This window comes from Prionailurus viverrinus, chromosome E3, assembly GCF_022837055.1.
Source record: "Prionailurus viverrinus isolate Anna chromosome E3, UM_Priviv_1.0, whole genome shotgun sequence".
Taxonomy (NCBI): Eukaryota; Metazoa; Chordata; class Mammalia; order Carnivora; family Felidae; genus Prionailurus; species Prionailurus viverrinus.
The window spans coordinates 29320451-29337099 of NC_062576.1; the positions used below are offsets into that span (position 1 = coordinate 29320451).

A 16649-nucleotide genomic window follows, 5' to 3' on the forward strand; every position below is an offset into this window, starting at 1 on the left:
AAAACGACTTTTTTTTTTTTAAATCGAAACCCCACTTAAACCGTCTTCCCTCAAAAGACCGAAAGAACTGAATTGTACCAATTCCCGGTTGGGAGGTTTTTTTCCCCCCGGTTCCACCTCACAAGCCCCCTCATTCTTCGCTTTCAGGTTCCTTTCCACTCCACCGCGATAAGCAAGGGAGAAGGCCTCCTTAAACTTGGGGTTTTCGCCAAAAAAGCCGGGGTCTCCTCCGGGAAAGGACCCTATTTAGGGGTTTATCGGGAGGGGACTGAGCCTGACGAGGCTGCAGGGCCGCGAGGCCCCGCCCCCCCCGGGGTTCCCAGCACGCCCCGCGCGGGAGGACGCGGCGGCGGGGGCGGAGTGGAGGAAGGGGCGGAGCGAGGTGGGGAGAGAAGGGCGTCGGTTTTGCGACAGGGGCGGCGCGGTGCGGAAGCGGAAGTGGAGGGTGCGCTTGGCGGCGGCGGCGGGAGCTGCGGAGTCGGGAATCAAAACAAAGGGCCTGGGGGGGCGGGGGGAAGGCGGCGGGGCCGGAATGTGAGCGGAGGTGGAGCCGGCGGCTGAGGTGAGTTGGCTGGCAGCGCTGGGTACTAGTTCCTGACGGACTCACTGCTCTGGGGCCACCAGCTGGAGGCGGGACAAGTACCCCCCCCCTTCCCCTGCCCTTTGCTGGCGGGGGTGGGGGAGGTTGGCTACTCCGAGGTGAAGGACTGGGACCCACCAGTCAGGCCGCCAGGAAAGGTTCCGGTTGTCTCCCTTTTAGGTCCGTTCACGACTGTCATTGCTGCGCCGCTACTGCCTTTTGGGGGTGTTTGGCTCCCCGCCCGCACCTGCCTCCCTGCTCCCTGTGGGGCTTCCAGGTGTGGAGAGCAACCCTTCTCGAGCAGTGTGCACAGTTGGAAGGTTCAGAGAGGAGTAAAGGGGCGGGTGTTTTTAACCCCCGCCCCGAGCGTTTTTGCGTTCTCCTCGGTCTTTCAGCACTCTCTAGGGTGTAGTCTCTGGCTTGACAGATAAGTGTTGAGTTGCCCTGAGCCACTCCCACTACTAATTGCAAAGCAACACCGTGGTACACGTGTTAGTTTCCCAAGCACCTTTCTGGTATTACCAAGAGCTTTCCAGTTACATTTGTATCTTTTGGACTCCCCAACTTCTCTGAGCGGTAACTGTGGTGTTTTGCCTCCTGGGGGATGAAAGCTTAAGTGGTCTTCCTAGACGTTTATTGAACTCTTCACTCATTGGACAATTGTTGATAGGTACCGGACACTGCTAGGTGCAGGAAATACAGCCCTGAATGAGAAAACATGATGCCTGCCTTCATGGAGTTTATATTCAATAGGGGCGACGTAAAACATCAAGCAAATAATTTTAGATAGAAGACCTATGAAAACAAAGTGATGGGTTGGGGTGGTTTGTGGATCCAGGACTAGCTTGGGTGTTAAGAGAAGGCCACTTCTAAATTTCATAATGTGACTGTCTCATTAAATCCCAACAACAGCCCTTTGAGGATGCTGCGGTTACTATCAGACCCATTTTACAGATAGGATTTGAGGTTCAGAGAGGTTGTGAGCTCTCCAAAGCTGCAGAGTTAGGAAGCCACAAAATTGGGACTTAATACACAGACTGACAGTAGAGTCTGTGCTCTCAAGCACTGTCTGAATTGTTCAAAGACTCTCACGTCGGATAGAACTTGCTTTGGCTGCCTAAGTACTTAGTGGCATTCCCAGGAATGCTTGGGAAATTTTCTGGGTGCGGGCCACTAACCTGCTAATACATTTGTACTTTCTGTTGATTGTGTTGAGCAATACGGAAGGCACCTTGTTGTGGTGGAAAGGGGTGGACAAGCCTGGTTCTGCCCCCTCTCTAATTGTGTGATCTTGGCAAGTTGCAAAACTTAATTAAACTTCTGCTTACTCCTCTGTAAAATGTGGCTTATTTCTCTCTCGTCTATCTCACAGATTGACTGTGGGGAAAAAAAAGATTACATAAATGGATCTTACTGTCTGGTTGCTTTCATCATTGTATCTCCTGGGCCAAGCACGGACCTGTTATATAGTAGACACTAAATAAATATTTACTGAATGAGGAAATAATGTTAAATAAAAGTACTTTGTAATCTGTATTGTACTCTCCCTGTTACCTCACTTTGAGCATTGGCCTTGAAGAGGTAAGAGAGCACGTTGAAGTTGTGTATTGTGAACATCACAAATTCCTATGATCTAAAGAGGAGATTGTAAGGGAATATAAGACCTGTCTTGAGTAAGAAAAACAGCTAGTATAGCTGTTAAAATTTATCATTGTGGCTGTTAATGCTGTCTCTGCTTCTAACTTCTAACTGTATGTAGTAGGTAAATAGTTACTTTATTCATTCCTTCATTTAACAAATAATTACTTAGTATGTAAGATTTAGCAAGCCCTGTGCTTAGCACAGACTATACATTGGTGAAAACAAATGGATGGGGAGCGGGGAGGAGTCCTTTGTCTAATTCCCCCCCCCCCCCCCCCCCCCCCCCCGCAATGCCTTGGGGGGGCGGGGGGGGGGGGAGAAATGAGGCACACTCTACAGAGGAAGAAACTGAAACTTAAGGGCCAAATAGTAAATGTTTTAGGCCTTCCCCGCCAGTCTCTGTTTCTGGTAACTCAACTCTGTAGTTGTAGTGCATAAGCAGCCCCAGACAGTACTTAAACAAATTTCTCTATTTATAGATACCAAAAGTTGAATTTCATATAATGTTGTGTCGCACAGTTTTTTTCCCCTAAGAATTAAACATATATAAAATACATTCTTAGTTTGAAGGCCATTTAAATACAAGCAGCAGGCTGGTTTTGGCTGGCCGGCTATAGTTTGCCTACCCCTGCTTTCTGTGATCAGTTGTATATTTTAGAGTACTGGTTAGTCATTGTTCCCTTCACCATATTGTGTCAATGTTAAACTCTTGAGAGGAGCATCTTATCAGAGTGATAGCTAGAAAAATTGTTTTCAGGGGCGCCCGGGTGGCTCACTCGGTTAAAGTGTCCAACTCTTGATCTCAAGTCAGGTCTTACGGTATACGGGACTGAGCCCTGTGTGGGGCTCTGCGCTGACCAAGCGGAGGCTGCTTGGGATTTTCTCTCTCCCTCTCTCTCTGCCCCATCCCCACTCATGCCCTATCTCTCTCAAAATAAATAAATAAAAACATTAAAAAAATTGTTTTATTTATGTTCAGGTGAACTTTCTGATAAATTGATGACCTTAAAATGGCCACTGTGGGTAAGAAGAGGTGGTTGTTTGGTATGATGGCGAAGACTTGGAAGTGACGTTCCGCTGTCCTTACCATTGGCAGGCTGCCTCCATGCCCAGTGGCTGTTATCGATTGGATCTGCTTTTATTGTACTGTTTAAGACTTGTAAGAATGTGGTTGCACTGGAATAGATATAGCACATCTGTGACTTGAGATTTCTCGGTTGGATTTTTGGTGGTGTATCAGATTGCACTTTCATGATAAGTAAATGAAGGAATTGGTTCGATTTGTTCTGTAGCAGAATCACATTCAGAGTCCACAGAGGTCACTTAATTTGGACCTTCCGTAGTCACATCAATGACACAGTGGGTTAGGTTGCTGTTAAGACAGATGCCAGAATCTTACGTAATTGGAAATGAAGACGTGTGTTTGTTCTTTTACTAAAATTACATGCTCTTGTCTATTAACATTTTGACCCTCGCAAGTAGAGCCTTTAGGGGAGAGATGGTTGAGAAGAATTAAGAAAAACTGTAGAAAAGGCCTCCTCGGGGCTGGAGGAGGTTGTCACTTGGCTAGAATTCTACTTTTGTTTCTACGATCTGACTTACTGGGAGCTATTGTACCGTAAATGTAGTTGCGCCGTAAGTACGGTTGAAGTTACACTTTTTAATAGTAAAATTTGTCCTTATGCAAATAACTGATGTTGAGATCTCGTTCTTAACAGGGTGGAAGAATGACAGAAAAGAAAGATGGGAGAATGTTGAACCACTTTGTATGGCTGTATGATGGAAGGAAACGGAACTGAGGACCCCTGCAGTAGAACACTTCGATGGCTCCGACAAAATAATGATGCTAAGCCATGGCTCTGGAAATTTTCTAATTGCTTTTCTCGTCCTGAGCACACATTGCCACTTAGCCCCCACACGGTAACTATGTGCAAGACTGAGGACATAGCAAATTCCTTGTGCAAATAGATGAGTGGCCCATTTGGTCTGGGGCAGTCTCTCTTTCCCTGGAGTCTGTGCTAAGTTTTACTTTGCATCCTGCTTTTTCCTCCTTGTAGCACATGATTATAATTTCTGACTCAGGGAGAGCATAATTTTTTAACTGTAGCTGCTTTGAATATTTAATGTTAACATTTTGGGAAGACTTCTTAGGAAAGTCAGAGATTCCAAAGATGAAATCAAATTGTAGAGTCGAATCAGAGGAAAGTATAAAATAGACTTTATTCTACTGTAGCCTTCTGAGGTTTGAGTCTTAAAATCAAGGGAAGATTGAAAGGACCTTATTGGCGGTCTTTTTCTGTTCAAGATTTCTCTTGAACATTTAAACATGTCTGCAACTTCTTCCTTTGTTTTTTCATAGTGATTTTGACTTTTTCTGATGTCATGCATGCATCATGTTCCCACTTTTCTATTTTGTTTCTTTCCTTTTTTTTGGCTTTTGCATTTGGGATTTGAATGAGACTTTATGAATTTATATAAGGGTATTAATAACTTTTTTTAAAACTCAGCTAAATTCCTTATCTCCTCCAGGGTTTCATTATATAGTTCTCTTTTTTGCATGGCATCAGTAATTGTGGTCATTTACTTTAAGGACATCTGACAGCAGGGTTGGCACCTCAAGCAGGGCTTCCTGGGATGGTCGGTCAGGCCCCCGTGGGGTCCGACAATACAGGATTGCACTTTCACTTTATAGATCCAGACACCTGCTTCTTTCAGTGGTACCCAGACCTGAGTCAAGACCATAAGAGCCAGATCTCTATAAATCCGAATGCCAGTAAATGAATTTCTAGCCTGAACTGTAATTACCAAGAAAGCAGGACACACTGCTTGTTGGCAGTCAGTCGGTTATCAGCAACCGCCCCACACCCCCCCCCCCCACCCTTTTAGGAGAAGTCGACCTGAAAAATCCTGCATCTTCAGATCCTGATTTCTCCCAAATGAGTGTGCTCTCCCAGGTTAATGTAGAACCACAGCCAAAGGGGTGAAACCATAGCAGTCAGATGGCCCGTTCTGTACTCTGAGGGAAGAGCATGTCTCCATCACCATATCTGCTTTCTCTTAATAGTTCCTGCAGCCAGCCAGGAAGGGCTGTCGATTAGTTAGATCCCCTTTCAGTGACCAGGTACCCTGCTGAGTGCTTTATGTGCACTGTCGTGTTTTATCCTCCTAGCCGTTGTAGGAGCTACATCGTGTTCCCAACTGAAGCATGAGGAAACCGAAGTATGGAGAGGTTATGTACCTTACCCCAGGTCCTACAACTGCTGAGTATCACATTCCAACCCAGGTCTCTAACACCAGCGACAACACAACGTCCTGTGTCTGTGTTGGAGGCATATGATAAGCTATTTCTCTTGAATATTGTGCCCAAACAGTTTTCTAATTAATCCTTTTCACTGGCTACATAGCAGTGGTTGGCCTTGTGGCTTTAGGTCATGATAGCCTGGAGTTTGCTTCATGTCCCCAACAGCATATTTAAGACTCCATGGATGGGCCATGTGGGCAGATAGCTGATCTCATCCGAAAGTTTGGAATCGTCTGGAGGACCTTAGTAAACCCTTTATGGTCTGACTGCAGGAACCATTAAGTATTTTCCTCGACGCACTTGGCTTGTGAGCCATCCTTGTCGAACGCCACTCGTGATTGTGTTGTTTTCGTACCACCTGTTTTGTCTTCAGAAGGCCCTGTGAGGCAAGGGGAAGTTACCAAAGGGAAGTCCCTGAGGCACAGATGGTTAACCTGCCTTGCTGACCGTGTAAGCAGCACCCTGCCTCAGTCTCTTAAAATCCAGGAAGGACACGGTCTTGATTTTGTTTGTCCGTTTCCCTGTTCTGTGAATAAGGCCCCTGCTTTCAGCCGCCACTCCGTTCTCCTTCTGTTTGGTTGTGATCGACTGATGTAAACAGGACTGGACACTACTTCCGTCTCTAGATTGCAGTAGGATGTGAGTAACCAAAACTCACCGGCCCCGTGAAGCTAACTTGCCTTCTGGTCTTCTCTTCCCAGAAAGATTACATGGAGAACAAGAAAGCTGCTGTGGAGTTAAAGGACGTGCCGTCTCCCCTTCATGCTGGCTCTAAACTTTTTCCAGCAGTCCCGCTTCCAGATATTCATTCTCTCCAGCAACCTAAAATACAGCTTTCACCTGTCCCCAAAGTAAGCTGCTGCGCTCATTGCCCTAATGAACCCTCCACTTCGCCGATGCGTTTTGGTGGTGGCGGTGGCGGCGGTGGTAGCGGAGGTAGCGGTAGCTTGATTCACCCAGGTGCACTGTTAGACTCACAGAGCACCAGGACAGTCACGTGTCAGGTAGGGTCAGGGTTTGCCTTCCAGTCTGCATCTTCGCTCCAGAATGCCTCAGCTAGGAACAATTTGGCCGGCCTTGCAAGTGACTTCCCCAGCATGTGTCTAGAGAGTAATCTATCCTCCTGCAAACACCTGCCCTGTTGTGGAAAGCTTCATTTCCAATCCTGCCATGGTAACGTGCACAAGCTGCATCAGTTTCCGGCTCTCCAGGGCTGCGCCTCCGCTGGCTATTTCCCCTGTTCTGATTTCACAAGCGGGGCTCCGGGGCATTTGGAAGAGCACATTTCACAGTCGGAGCTAACGCCTCACTTGTGCACCAATTCTTTGCACCTAAACGTGGTACCTCCGGTTTGTTTAAAGGGCTCACTTTACTGCGAAGACTGTCTCAACAAGGTGTGTATCTTTTTATTTGTTATGTTGGGTGCAGCTGACTTTTGAGGAGTGACTTTTTTAAAGTGGATCTATCTCGAAAAGTCTTTGTGGTGCATGGGGCTGAAGATTCTTCTGTGAGGTAGCTTTCTCCCCAGCAGCATAGCCTCTGTCGGTCCCGAAAGAGGCGAAGGGTAAAATGGGAAGGCCCATCCAAAAACGTGCAGAGTCCTTATTCACGTAGTTTGTGCTTTTAGAGGCTCTCGTTGTAACAAATCCGTTGCCTACACGTACACTTAGTTCGGCAAAGCTTCGGGTTCTGTTGTGTCTTTAAAGGCTAGAGTTCTCATAACTAACACTCACCTCATATATGGACCCATTCATGTTAACATAGGTCACCCCATGGTGTTCTTTGGTAATAATTTGAGGGACTTGGAACTTGGCCTCGATCACACGGGTGCTCAAGTAAAGATTTTAGTTTCCTTTACGGAAAGTATGTCTGGGTCTCCTCTGCAGGATACATACTCCCTAGGCTGTGAAAGTCGTCCCAGACCATTTAAAGTCACTTTGTGAAGTGAGTTTGTGAATTAACAGCTGATAGTTCTGGGAATGCACTGAAATATTGAAAATACATTCTGTCAGAGGCGACAGATTCTAACAGGTGGAAAGAAGAAACACTTAGAATGTGTTTTCAGTTGTTGTTTATAACTCTAGGTTCTGAAATGATGTGTCTGAAACCTCCTCCTTTTTTTAAAAAAATTTTTAAAACAGCCGGCAAGAAATAGTATAATTGATGCTGCTAAAGTCTGGCCAAATATACCACCTCCAAATACTCAAACTGCACCTGTTACTATTCCTCTGTGTAATGGCTGTGGAACCAAAGGAGCAGGGAAGGAGACCACGTTGTTATTGGCGACCAGTCTAGGCAAAGCTGCTTCGAAATTTGGTAAATGACAGTATGGTATAAAATGTGCATATTTAAGTAGTTTTCAGTATCTGATACACTGCATTTAATCACCTTGAAAAGATTCTTGTGGTCTAAAGCTACTGTGTATGTGCATCTCCATTTCTCCCTCTTGGTAAAAAATCTTTTTATTCTTAGACACCGACGGGTCATTTGCCTTTTACGTTGCACTGAGGCTGTTTGAGGTTGGATGCCGTATACAGAATACTAGGTATACGAGGTATATATTAGGAGAGATAAGTGCCAGAGGGGACTTAGTGTCAACTTAGGTTCCTAATTACACTTGTTGATGGCGCACTCCATAGAAGTACTTACTATTTAGAAAGATTTAGTAATGGTTGATAAAAAACAAGAATTGAAAAACCTAGTATCATTTCCCCAAAAAGTAGTTAATGTGATATTTTGTCTTTGGAAAACTTTTTTTTTTTTTTTATATTAAATCAGATGTTAATGCAGTGTTAAATTTTTTTTTTTTTTAATCAAGGACAGTAACAACTTCACCCTTTGTCACCTCTTCATTGCTCTTCCATACTGAGCAGGTAAACACGCGTGGGCAGAGCATGACAGGTCCCAGAGCCGCAGTGTCCATTCGCCTACGTGTTAGTGTACAGAGAAACGTAGACATAACGGTCAGCATGAGGATGGCTCATGCTTTGCAATGGATTTGTTGTGGGCCTGAAGTAACTTGACCTTTAGATTTGTTCTTTCCTGAAAAAGAGGAATAATCACTTAGGAATGCTATTGCAACTTGGGGTTGTCCTTTTAGGTCAACCAGTGAGGTTGGTATCCTTAAGCTTAACATCAATCAATAATTTCATTTTTCTGCCACTAAAAATGATAGGTAGCTACCTATTATTTTAATTTGCCATTATTTTTTTCACTATGTGTGATTGAAAGTGTTAACATTTCCTAAGGGTCACCAGAAGTTGCACTAGCCGGACAGGTGCTGGAAAACTTACCCCCCATTGGAGTTTTTTGGGATATTGAAAACTGTTCGGTTCCCTCTGGCCGCTCAGCTACTGCTGTTGTACAGAGAATCCGTGAGAAGTTTTTTAAAGGCCACAGAGAAGCAGAATTCATCTGTGTGTGTGACATCAGTAAAGAAAACAAAGAAGTTATTCAAGAGCTGAATAATTGCCAGGTAAAAAAAAAAAAAGGTTTTTTCATCTATTATGGTACAAGAAGAAGCACATGTGTGTTTTTTTTAAATAATTTTAATTCAGGGGCGCCTGGGTGGCGCAGTCGGTTGAGCGTCCGACTTCACCCAGGTCATGATCTCGCGGTCCGTGAGTTCGAGCCCCGCGTCAGGCTCTGGGCTGATGGCTCAGAGCCTGGAGCCTGTTTCGGATTCTGTGTCTCCCTCTCTCTCTGCCCCTCCCCCGTTCATGCTCTGTCTCTCTCTGTCCCAAAAATAAATAAACGTTGGAAAAAAAATAATAATTTTAATTCAAAATTTGTTAAATATGCATTTCTACTAGGTTGGCAAATAAAGGAAATTAGCAAAAGATTATCTCTGAAGTACTAGAAATCACTTAATCGTATTTGATCTTTCAGTAATGCCACATATATGTGACTAGTGCTGTGTCACAGCATGGTTACGTGTGCATCCTTTCTTTTGATTTTCATGGCTGCTCTATGAAAAGGGTTCATAGGATTTATTATTTGAAATTTGCAAATTCACCTGAGGCACCAAGATGTTAAACAACTTTTTAAAGATCACGTGGCCAGTAACCAGATGAGCTAGGATTTAAATCCAGATTGTCTGACTGCAAAGTCTAGTCTCATAAGCTGGAACTAGAAACCAGTTCTTTGACGCTTAGACAAGTAATTCTGTTTTTATGCCATATTGCTGCCTAAAATTACATACTTATGCTCCTTAAAAAACTAATAAATCCTATTGTGTATTGTATGTAGTTGAAATGCCTCTCAAAACCTTTCCTTGCCCTTGGAGACTTCAGTATAAGCCTGATAACTTTAACAGAAATAAATCCATTTTTGCTCTTTTGGGGACAGATGCCTTTCCTCTCCCATCACCTAACCCCAGATCCTGAAAGCTATAGACTATGTGTAGCAGAGACAAGTGACATCATATACAGCCCTAAATCTTAGGTTCATCATCTCTGTCCATCTCTGCTACTTCCTGGTTGTTGGCAAAAGCTGTTAGAGCTGCATTACTTCATATCTCACTTCCTTGTCTGCCTGTTTTCTGAAAGGGGGTTGGATGAAGGACAAGAGCAGATGAAGAGAGGCGTGCAGGGCTAACAATGGATCTAGTTCATTTGTACAGAGACACAAATTTGAAATTACTGAGATCCGTTGATGATTTTCTTTTCACTGCTAAGTGGCAAGAATAACAACAGCTAGAGTTTCGTTCCTTGAGGACCGTCTCTGAAGATGTGGGCAGAATGTGTAGTGATTTCCTAAGCTCAGCTCTTACTAATTTGTCCTCACTCTGAATCAACGCAGGTGACCGTTGCCCACATCAACGCTACCGCCAAGAACGCGGCTGACGACAAACTGCGCCAGAGTCTCCGAAGGTTTGCGAACACTCACACTGCTCCAGCCACTGTGGTTCTCGTGTCGAGTAAGTGCAGAGACATCTGCTCATTTCCACTAAACGCGCTGTGTGGGAATTATTACAGAAGCCAGGACACGTTCGAGTGAAATATGCCCCCAGAGAGGCTGAAATGCACAGGCCATATTTGTGCTTACCTCTGAGAACGGTTTAGAGAAAAAAGCGGAGTCTGTGTAGATTTTGTGGATTTTCTCCTTAGAGCTTGAATATGGATTCTTGTGGGGCCAGTTAAAGAAAATGTAATTTTTTATTCTACTTTATTTTTTTGTATCCTGGGCCCAGTATTTCTAGTTTTAACAATTTAAGAAGAATTTCCAAAGCTGATGCTCCCCGAAATATTAATATTTGCTCTCTTTTACTATTGGAAGTAACGTGTCTTGGAATTCAGTAGAAGTATGTGGTAAAATTGCCCTACGGTGTTCATTCTTGTGTGAAACGTGTTCCTGTTTCAGTTAAGGGGGTGGGAGCTGGGGGGCAGGGGGGTGGAGCAACTCTGAGTCCAGTCCAGCCATTCCTTCCTTCTCAGTAGGGGGCAGTACAGCTGTGTGTCTGTGTCACGTCTTTCTAATGTTTGGGGACGGGGTGGGCTGTGCCTTTTCTTTCAGCTGATGTCAATTTTGCATTGGAGCTTAGTGATCTGAGACACAGGCATGGTTTCCACATAATTTTGGTCCATAAAAACCAGGCCTCGGAAGCACTGCTGCATCATGCTAATGAGCTGATCAGATTCGAAGAGTTCATTTCCGACTTGCCCCCCAGGTTACCACTAAAAATGCCAGTAAGTGGGTTTGCATTCTTCTTTTGCTGCACTCTAATGTTAGATTTTGGGGGCCGAAGACCGCCCTTAACGGGGTCACCAGGTGAGGCTGTTCTTTGTAGGAGGCTGGCCAGATTTTTGAAGTAAGGCTTAGAAATAGTTCTTTTCTTACCAATAGAGAATTGGCATGTATGAATTTTGCTTTTAGCTTGTTTCACGGTATCGTGGGGAATTGGCTTGTAGGTTTATCTTCCCAACACCTCTGGTCAGTGTCTCCAAAGCCAGCAGTGTTTGTGTCAACTGGATGAAAGCAATAGGGAAAGATTTATTACGTCTTTTTCTTCCAGTCATGGGTAAAGAATATGGTGATGGTTTGCACACACTCATGTGGCTGCAGTCAGATAAACAGAGTAAATCGTACACGTCTTGGGCATTTAATCCTTAAACTTCAGTAGCCCTCTGAGCTGGTTTTGCATAGTTCTATTCCCCACCATGCATGTGCAGGATTCAGAGCGGTTATTGCTACACCTGTAGCTTATTGAGCCACGTGCTAGGAGAAAGCGCGTATTTCCAGCAGGGTGAGCATTCCTTATGGTCTTGATTTGGGAAAAAAAGCACATTTACTACACTCTTGAGCTGCATTTCAGCCATTTGGAGAATATACATATGACTCCTAAAGAAATTGGCATTTTCTTTTCTAGCCTCAGAGGCCTTTAAGTCGAATGTAGTATTTTAGGTCAGAGATTGCCCACTTTTGAGGTCCCTGTTCTTCATGGTTAAAAAGAAGAAAAAGACTTGATTATTCAGAGCATTAAATCTTGCCATTCTCATTGGCCAGAGTGGTACTTTAAGGTACATTTCCCTCTTTCTGGGTTTTTTCAGTTTAAGCAAGTTCACCGTCTTCCCTCAAGATCATTACCACCTCCCCTCCGAGGTTGTTAGCTTAAGTTTGGAGATCACTCCTTGTTCTTCTAATTTTGTAATTGAATGTGTGCCCTTGAGTTAACCCGTTGTAACCCTTTTCCTCTGTATCAGCAGTGCCACACTCTGCTCTATGTTTATAACCTACCAGCAAATAAAGATGGCAAGAGCATCACCAACAGGCTCAGGCGCCTGTCTGATAATTGTGGTGGGAAAGTGCTGAGTATCACAGGCTGCAGTGCAATTCTCCGCTTCATAAACCAAGATAGTGCAGAACGGGCTCAGAAGCGAATGGAAAACGAAGATGTCTTTGGTAATAGGATCATTGTGTCATTTACTCCAAAAAATAGAGAACTCTGTGAAACAAAGAGTTCCAATGCAATTGCTGATAAAGTGAAGTCTCCCAAAAAACTTAAGAATCCAAAATTGTGCCTCATCAAAGATACGAGTGAACAATCTTCCAGTGCCAAAGCCACGCCTGGAAAAGGGTCGCAGGCAAATTCTGGATCTGCTACAAAAAACACAAATGTTAAAAGTTTACAGGTAACTTTGATACCTCTTGCTTTCTGAAGTTTACGGTAGGTTCGGTTTCTTCTTCTCCGTGTTTTACATGCCCCGCTTGCTTTCGGCATGTCCTTTTTTGTTTTCCATTTTTGACGATTCTCAGTTACGTGTTTTCTGTACAGGGTTTAACACATCTTGGTCGCTTCAGTTTTAAATTCCGCTGCGCTTGTCTCTTTTAAGGAGCTCTGCCGCATGGAGTCAAAGACTGGAGCTAGAAGCAGTGACTCCCAGCAAGGCCACCTGAGGCTGGTGGCGCCTCCCCACAGAAGCTTGAGCGCTGCAGCGCCCGCACCCAAAAACTCGGGGATGGCAGAACCCGCTTACAAAACCAACCCGAAGTAGGTTACGTTACTCTTCCTCACGGCCTCTTGTCTGATGTGAAGGCAAGCACGTGACCTTTTCCCTTCATGTGTTCCCTCCATTAGGAAAGAGAACCCCTGTCCCCGGAGTGTCACCAGCTCTCCTGTAGAGAACAAAGAGAAAGAGGAGACTCCGTTCCAAGTGAGTTACCCATCTGCTTTCAGCAAGCTGATCACGTCACGGCAAGTCAGTCCCCTGCTCGCAGCACAGTCTTGGTCTTCTCGGTGAGTCCACCTGCTTGATCGTGGGGTACTTGCGTGCAGTAGCAGGGATGATGACACGATGCTGGTTCAAAGGAACTCCGGCGACGCAAGTGCATGAATACAGAAATAAGAGATGAGTCCTCCCTCCTCGTCCTCCAGCCCCCCTTCCTCAGGCCATCTTAGCTTACGATGGGGGGCCGTGCTCCTCAACGTCTCTCCCCTCCACGTGGGAATCTGGGTAAGCAGAGATCACAGAAACTTAACTCGGACTCCCTGGCCATGATGGGAGGCACGTGTAGATGTCCTTACTGTTTCCTCCTCACTTTGTCGTGTTGGGGAAGCAGCCCCAACTACACGTGCCCTCGTTATTCTTATTCACAGGGTAATTGCAGGGAGCCATTTGAGAAGCAGGAGTGGGGGGCAGTCTGTAGACCACCGTACTTACCCAAGTAACGCTTACCTTATCTAAGCTCTCCAGACTCACACTGAGTACTTCTGGAAGCTTGGAGGACAGGAGCCATGAGGCCACGTTGCACCTTGTGAACTCCTTCACGCATTGTATTTGTTGCGCTGAGTTGCTGAAGGCTCGCTCCAGAAAGTGACTTTGGATCTGCAAAGTTAAAATTAAAAATTCTCATAAAAGACTACAACACGTGAGCGACAGTAGCGTTTTCAGAGCCAGGGAGAAGTTAAATGACTTTTATTGGTATCGCAGGCTAATTCACCAAGAATCAATGCCCAGAGTAGAAAATGAATTCACCGGGTCTGCCTATAATTTCTGCCTCTAGTTTTAAATAATCCAATGAAAGAATATTTGGTATTAAATTGTGTACTGGTTGTTAATAACAGGTCAATAGGTAGTACTTTTGGAAATAAGTCTAAATCAGTGTACATTTAAGATAAAAATACATTTGAAAACCAAATATTCTGCTTGGTTGCATTACGGAAAGCTGTTTTTACATATAGCTTCAAACAGAGCCTAAGTGATTTAAACTAAGTAAATAGAATAACGGTTTTTAAAAATACTCCACCATGTATGTTTTAAGCAGGAGTATGTCTCCAAACCTTTTAAACAGAGCGTCCCCACTTGCTTTCAACATTGCAAATTCGAGCATTGGTGCTGACAGCCCAGACCCGTTTGCAAATGGTGCTGACATCCAGATCAGCAACATCGACTACAGATTATCCCGGAAGGAGCTGCAGCAGCTTATGCAGGAGGCATTTTCTAGGCACGGCAAGGTAACCTTCTCACCCCCTCTTGCCTTCCTTTTACCCTTTGCTAGCGCTTCAAGTCGGGAGAACGTAGTTCAACACACGTAACCGCAGCCAGGATAGACGTATCACTGAATGAGTTTGCACTCCTTCCTTTTTCCTGTGGTCTGCTCACGGTGATGCTGTACTTGTAGTTTTTAGGGCGTAGCCCCGGAGAGCAGGAGACCTAGGGGAGAGGCACTCGTGGTCACAGGCACGGATTTAAGTAGCACTTTGGGAAATGAAACTCTGATGGATTTTACTTCACTCTGGCTGCTAAAATACAGAAGTAGGATTCTAAAGTAATGTTGGCTGTTTTTGTGAGTATCTTACTGTGTCTGATGGGGTTTTTAGGTGCCGTTTGCTAGAAGTGCACCTATTCCAGGTGATTAAAATGGCTATGCCCCGGGTGTCTGCAGGGTCTGGAGAAGACCCCAAGGACTCCTCACACATTTTGGCTCCCGAGCCTGCATCAGAGAGCTGCGCGTGCCAGAGCACGCAGGCAGGCCGGGCCGATTTCACGTCTCTGAAGGTCACCCAGTCCTGGTTCACTTAGGTTTTGCTTGGCAGAAGCGTAGCGTTCAGACACGTTCCCTCACAGAAGCACGGAAGTCCACAGACGTGTTCCTTCATAATTCACCTTCAGGTTGAAGCTGACAGGGTTCGGGGTAGACCTAGCATTCCCTTTTCCTTTTTACTGCTGTAGGTGAAGAGTGTTGAGCTCAGCCCCCATACAGATTATCAGCTCAAGGCTGTTGTTCAGATGGAGAACTTACAAGAAGCAATCAGTGCGGTGAATAGCCTCCACAGATACAAAATTGGCAGCAAGAAGATCCTGGTCTCACTTGCCACAGGAGCTGCTAATAAATCACTCTCTTTACTGAGGTAAAAACAAACCATTTATTTCAGGAAATAACTTCTTGGCCCAGAAACAACTTTGGAAAAAATAAAATAGATTTCATCACATTCCCGACCCTCTTTGATGATTACACACGCAGCAATGTTTATTCTCAGTTGTGACAGAACTTAGAAAATGAGCTGGAAGGTAGCAGTAAGCTGGTTAGAATAATTCAACTCTTACTCAAGTCCACTACTCAAAGGTGAAGTACAGCTTAAACTTGGCAGGCGGTTAGGAGTAAAATAATACACCGCATATCCAGAACAGGTTCTAAAAATAGTAGCCCTCTACAGTAAATGTTTATAAGCCTGGAAAGTCTGAAATGTTCCCTTCAAATCTTAGGAGAAGGTGGGTTTGTCTGTAGAGGGTAGATCTACAAAGCTGCAAGCTCTCAACCTGCAGATATATCCTTAGCATCAAATAGACACTCAGCTCTGTAAGTCTGCCTTCAACTCTGTCAATTGTAGGAATCTGGTGGTGCTTTCATTCTTAATGTGCTTTGATTCTTCTTCGGCTTTCCCTGTTTTGGGGACAACTAGTAAAACAGAACTCACTCCTAAAAATCTGTTTAAACTCTCAAAGATCTTTTTCCGTAATGTGTACTTCACCATTATTTTAAATTATGTTTTTTTCCCCTAGAATAAAAATAATAATGCTCATTGAAGAAACTTTGGAAAGGTCAGAAATACAAAAGAAGCTGGGGGGTGTGGGGGTGGGGCGTGGTGGGAATCTATAATCCTGTGGCTCGAAGCCAGTCGTGCAACGGTTTGCCTATTTGTTTTCTTCTGATCGTTCTTGGCTGCCTTTTTTAAAACTATAGTTGGGATGATATTGTATCTGCTTGTGTTTCCTCCACTGTGGGAATTCTACGTCCACGTCTGTAACACGTGACACACGACGTGGCAGGAGCCATTCAAGCTGTTCTGCCCTTTTTTTTCTGTTAACAAGGTGTTTGTCTCATTTGAGCGGTCAGTGTCCTTCTGATACACAGGTGTGAAAAGTGCTCTGCTTGAGTCTGATAAAAATCCCAGTGTCTGGCTTTATATTCTTTAATCACCTTGTCCCTAAAGTCATTTTTTTTTCAAGGTTTTCCAGAAAATAAATTTTGACATACCAGAAACTGGTAAATTTATGTTGTGTATACAGTTGACCCTTGAACAGCTCAGGGGTTAGGGGTGCCAACCCCCCCGCCCCATGCAGTCAAAAATCCCCATATCACTTCTGATTCCCCCAAATCTTAACTACTAATCGCGTACTGTACTGT

General features: G+C 44.6%; 1 protein-coding gene across 10 annotated transcripts in view; it reads left to right on the forward strand.

Moving 5' to 3' along the window:
* The first annotated feature begins 450 nt into the window (after positions 1-450).
* MARF1 (meiosis regulator and mRNA stability factor 1) overlaps positions 451-16649 on the forward strand; it is a 57653-nt gene continuing 41454 nt past the window's right edge. For 4 of the 10 annotated variants that reach the window (XR_007147699.1, XM_047837929.1, XM_047837930.1 and 1 more), the window contains exons 1-12: positions 451-562; positions 3940-4141; positions 6224-6916; positions 7664-7838; positions 8771-8997; positions 10323-10440; positions 11037-11209; positions 12224-12652; positions 12854-13011; positions 13099-13257; positions 14283-14475; positions 15194-15372. Coding sequence is in view for 9 of the 10 variants with exons in the window: in XM_047837929.1 (XP_047693885.1) it covers positions 3998-4141; positions 6224-6916; positions 7664-7838; positions 8771-8997; positions 10323-10440; positions 11037-11209; positions 12224-12652; positions 12854-13011; positions 13099-13257; positions 14283-14475; positions 15194-15372 (2648 nt within the window). In the remaining variant the exon portion in view is untranslated. The remainder of the gene's footprint in view (positions 563-3939; positions 4142-6223; positions 6917-7663; positions 7839-8770; positions 8998-10322; positions 10441-11036; positions 11210-12223; positions 12653-12853; positions 13012-13098; positions 13258-14282; positions 14476-15193; positions 15373-16649) is intronic. The other 6 variants (XM_047837923.1, XM_047837926.1, XM_047837924.1 and 3 more) reach the window with 6 other exon arrangements.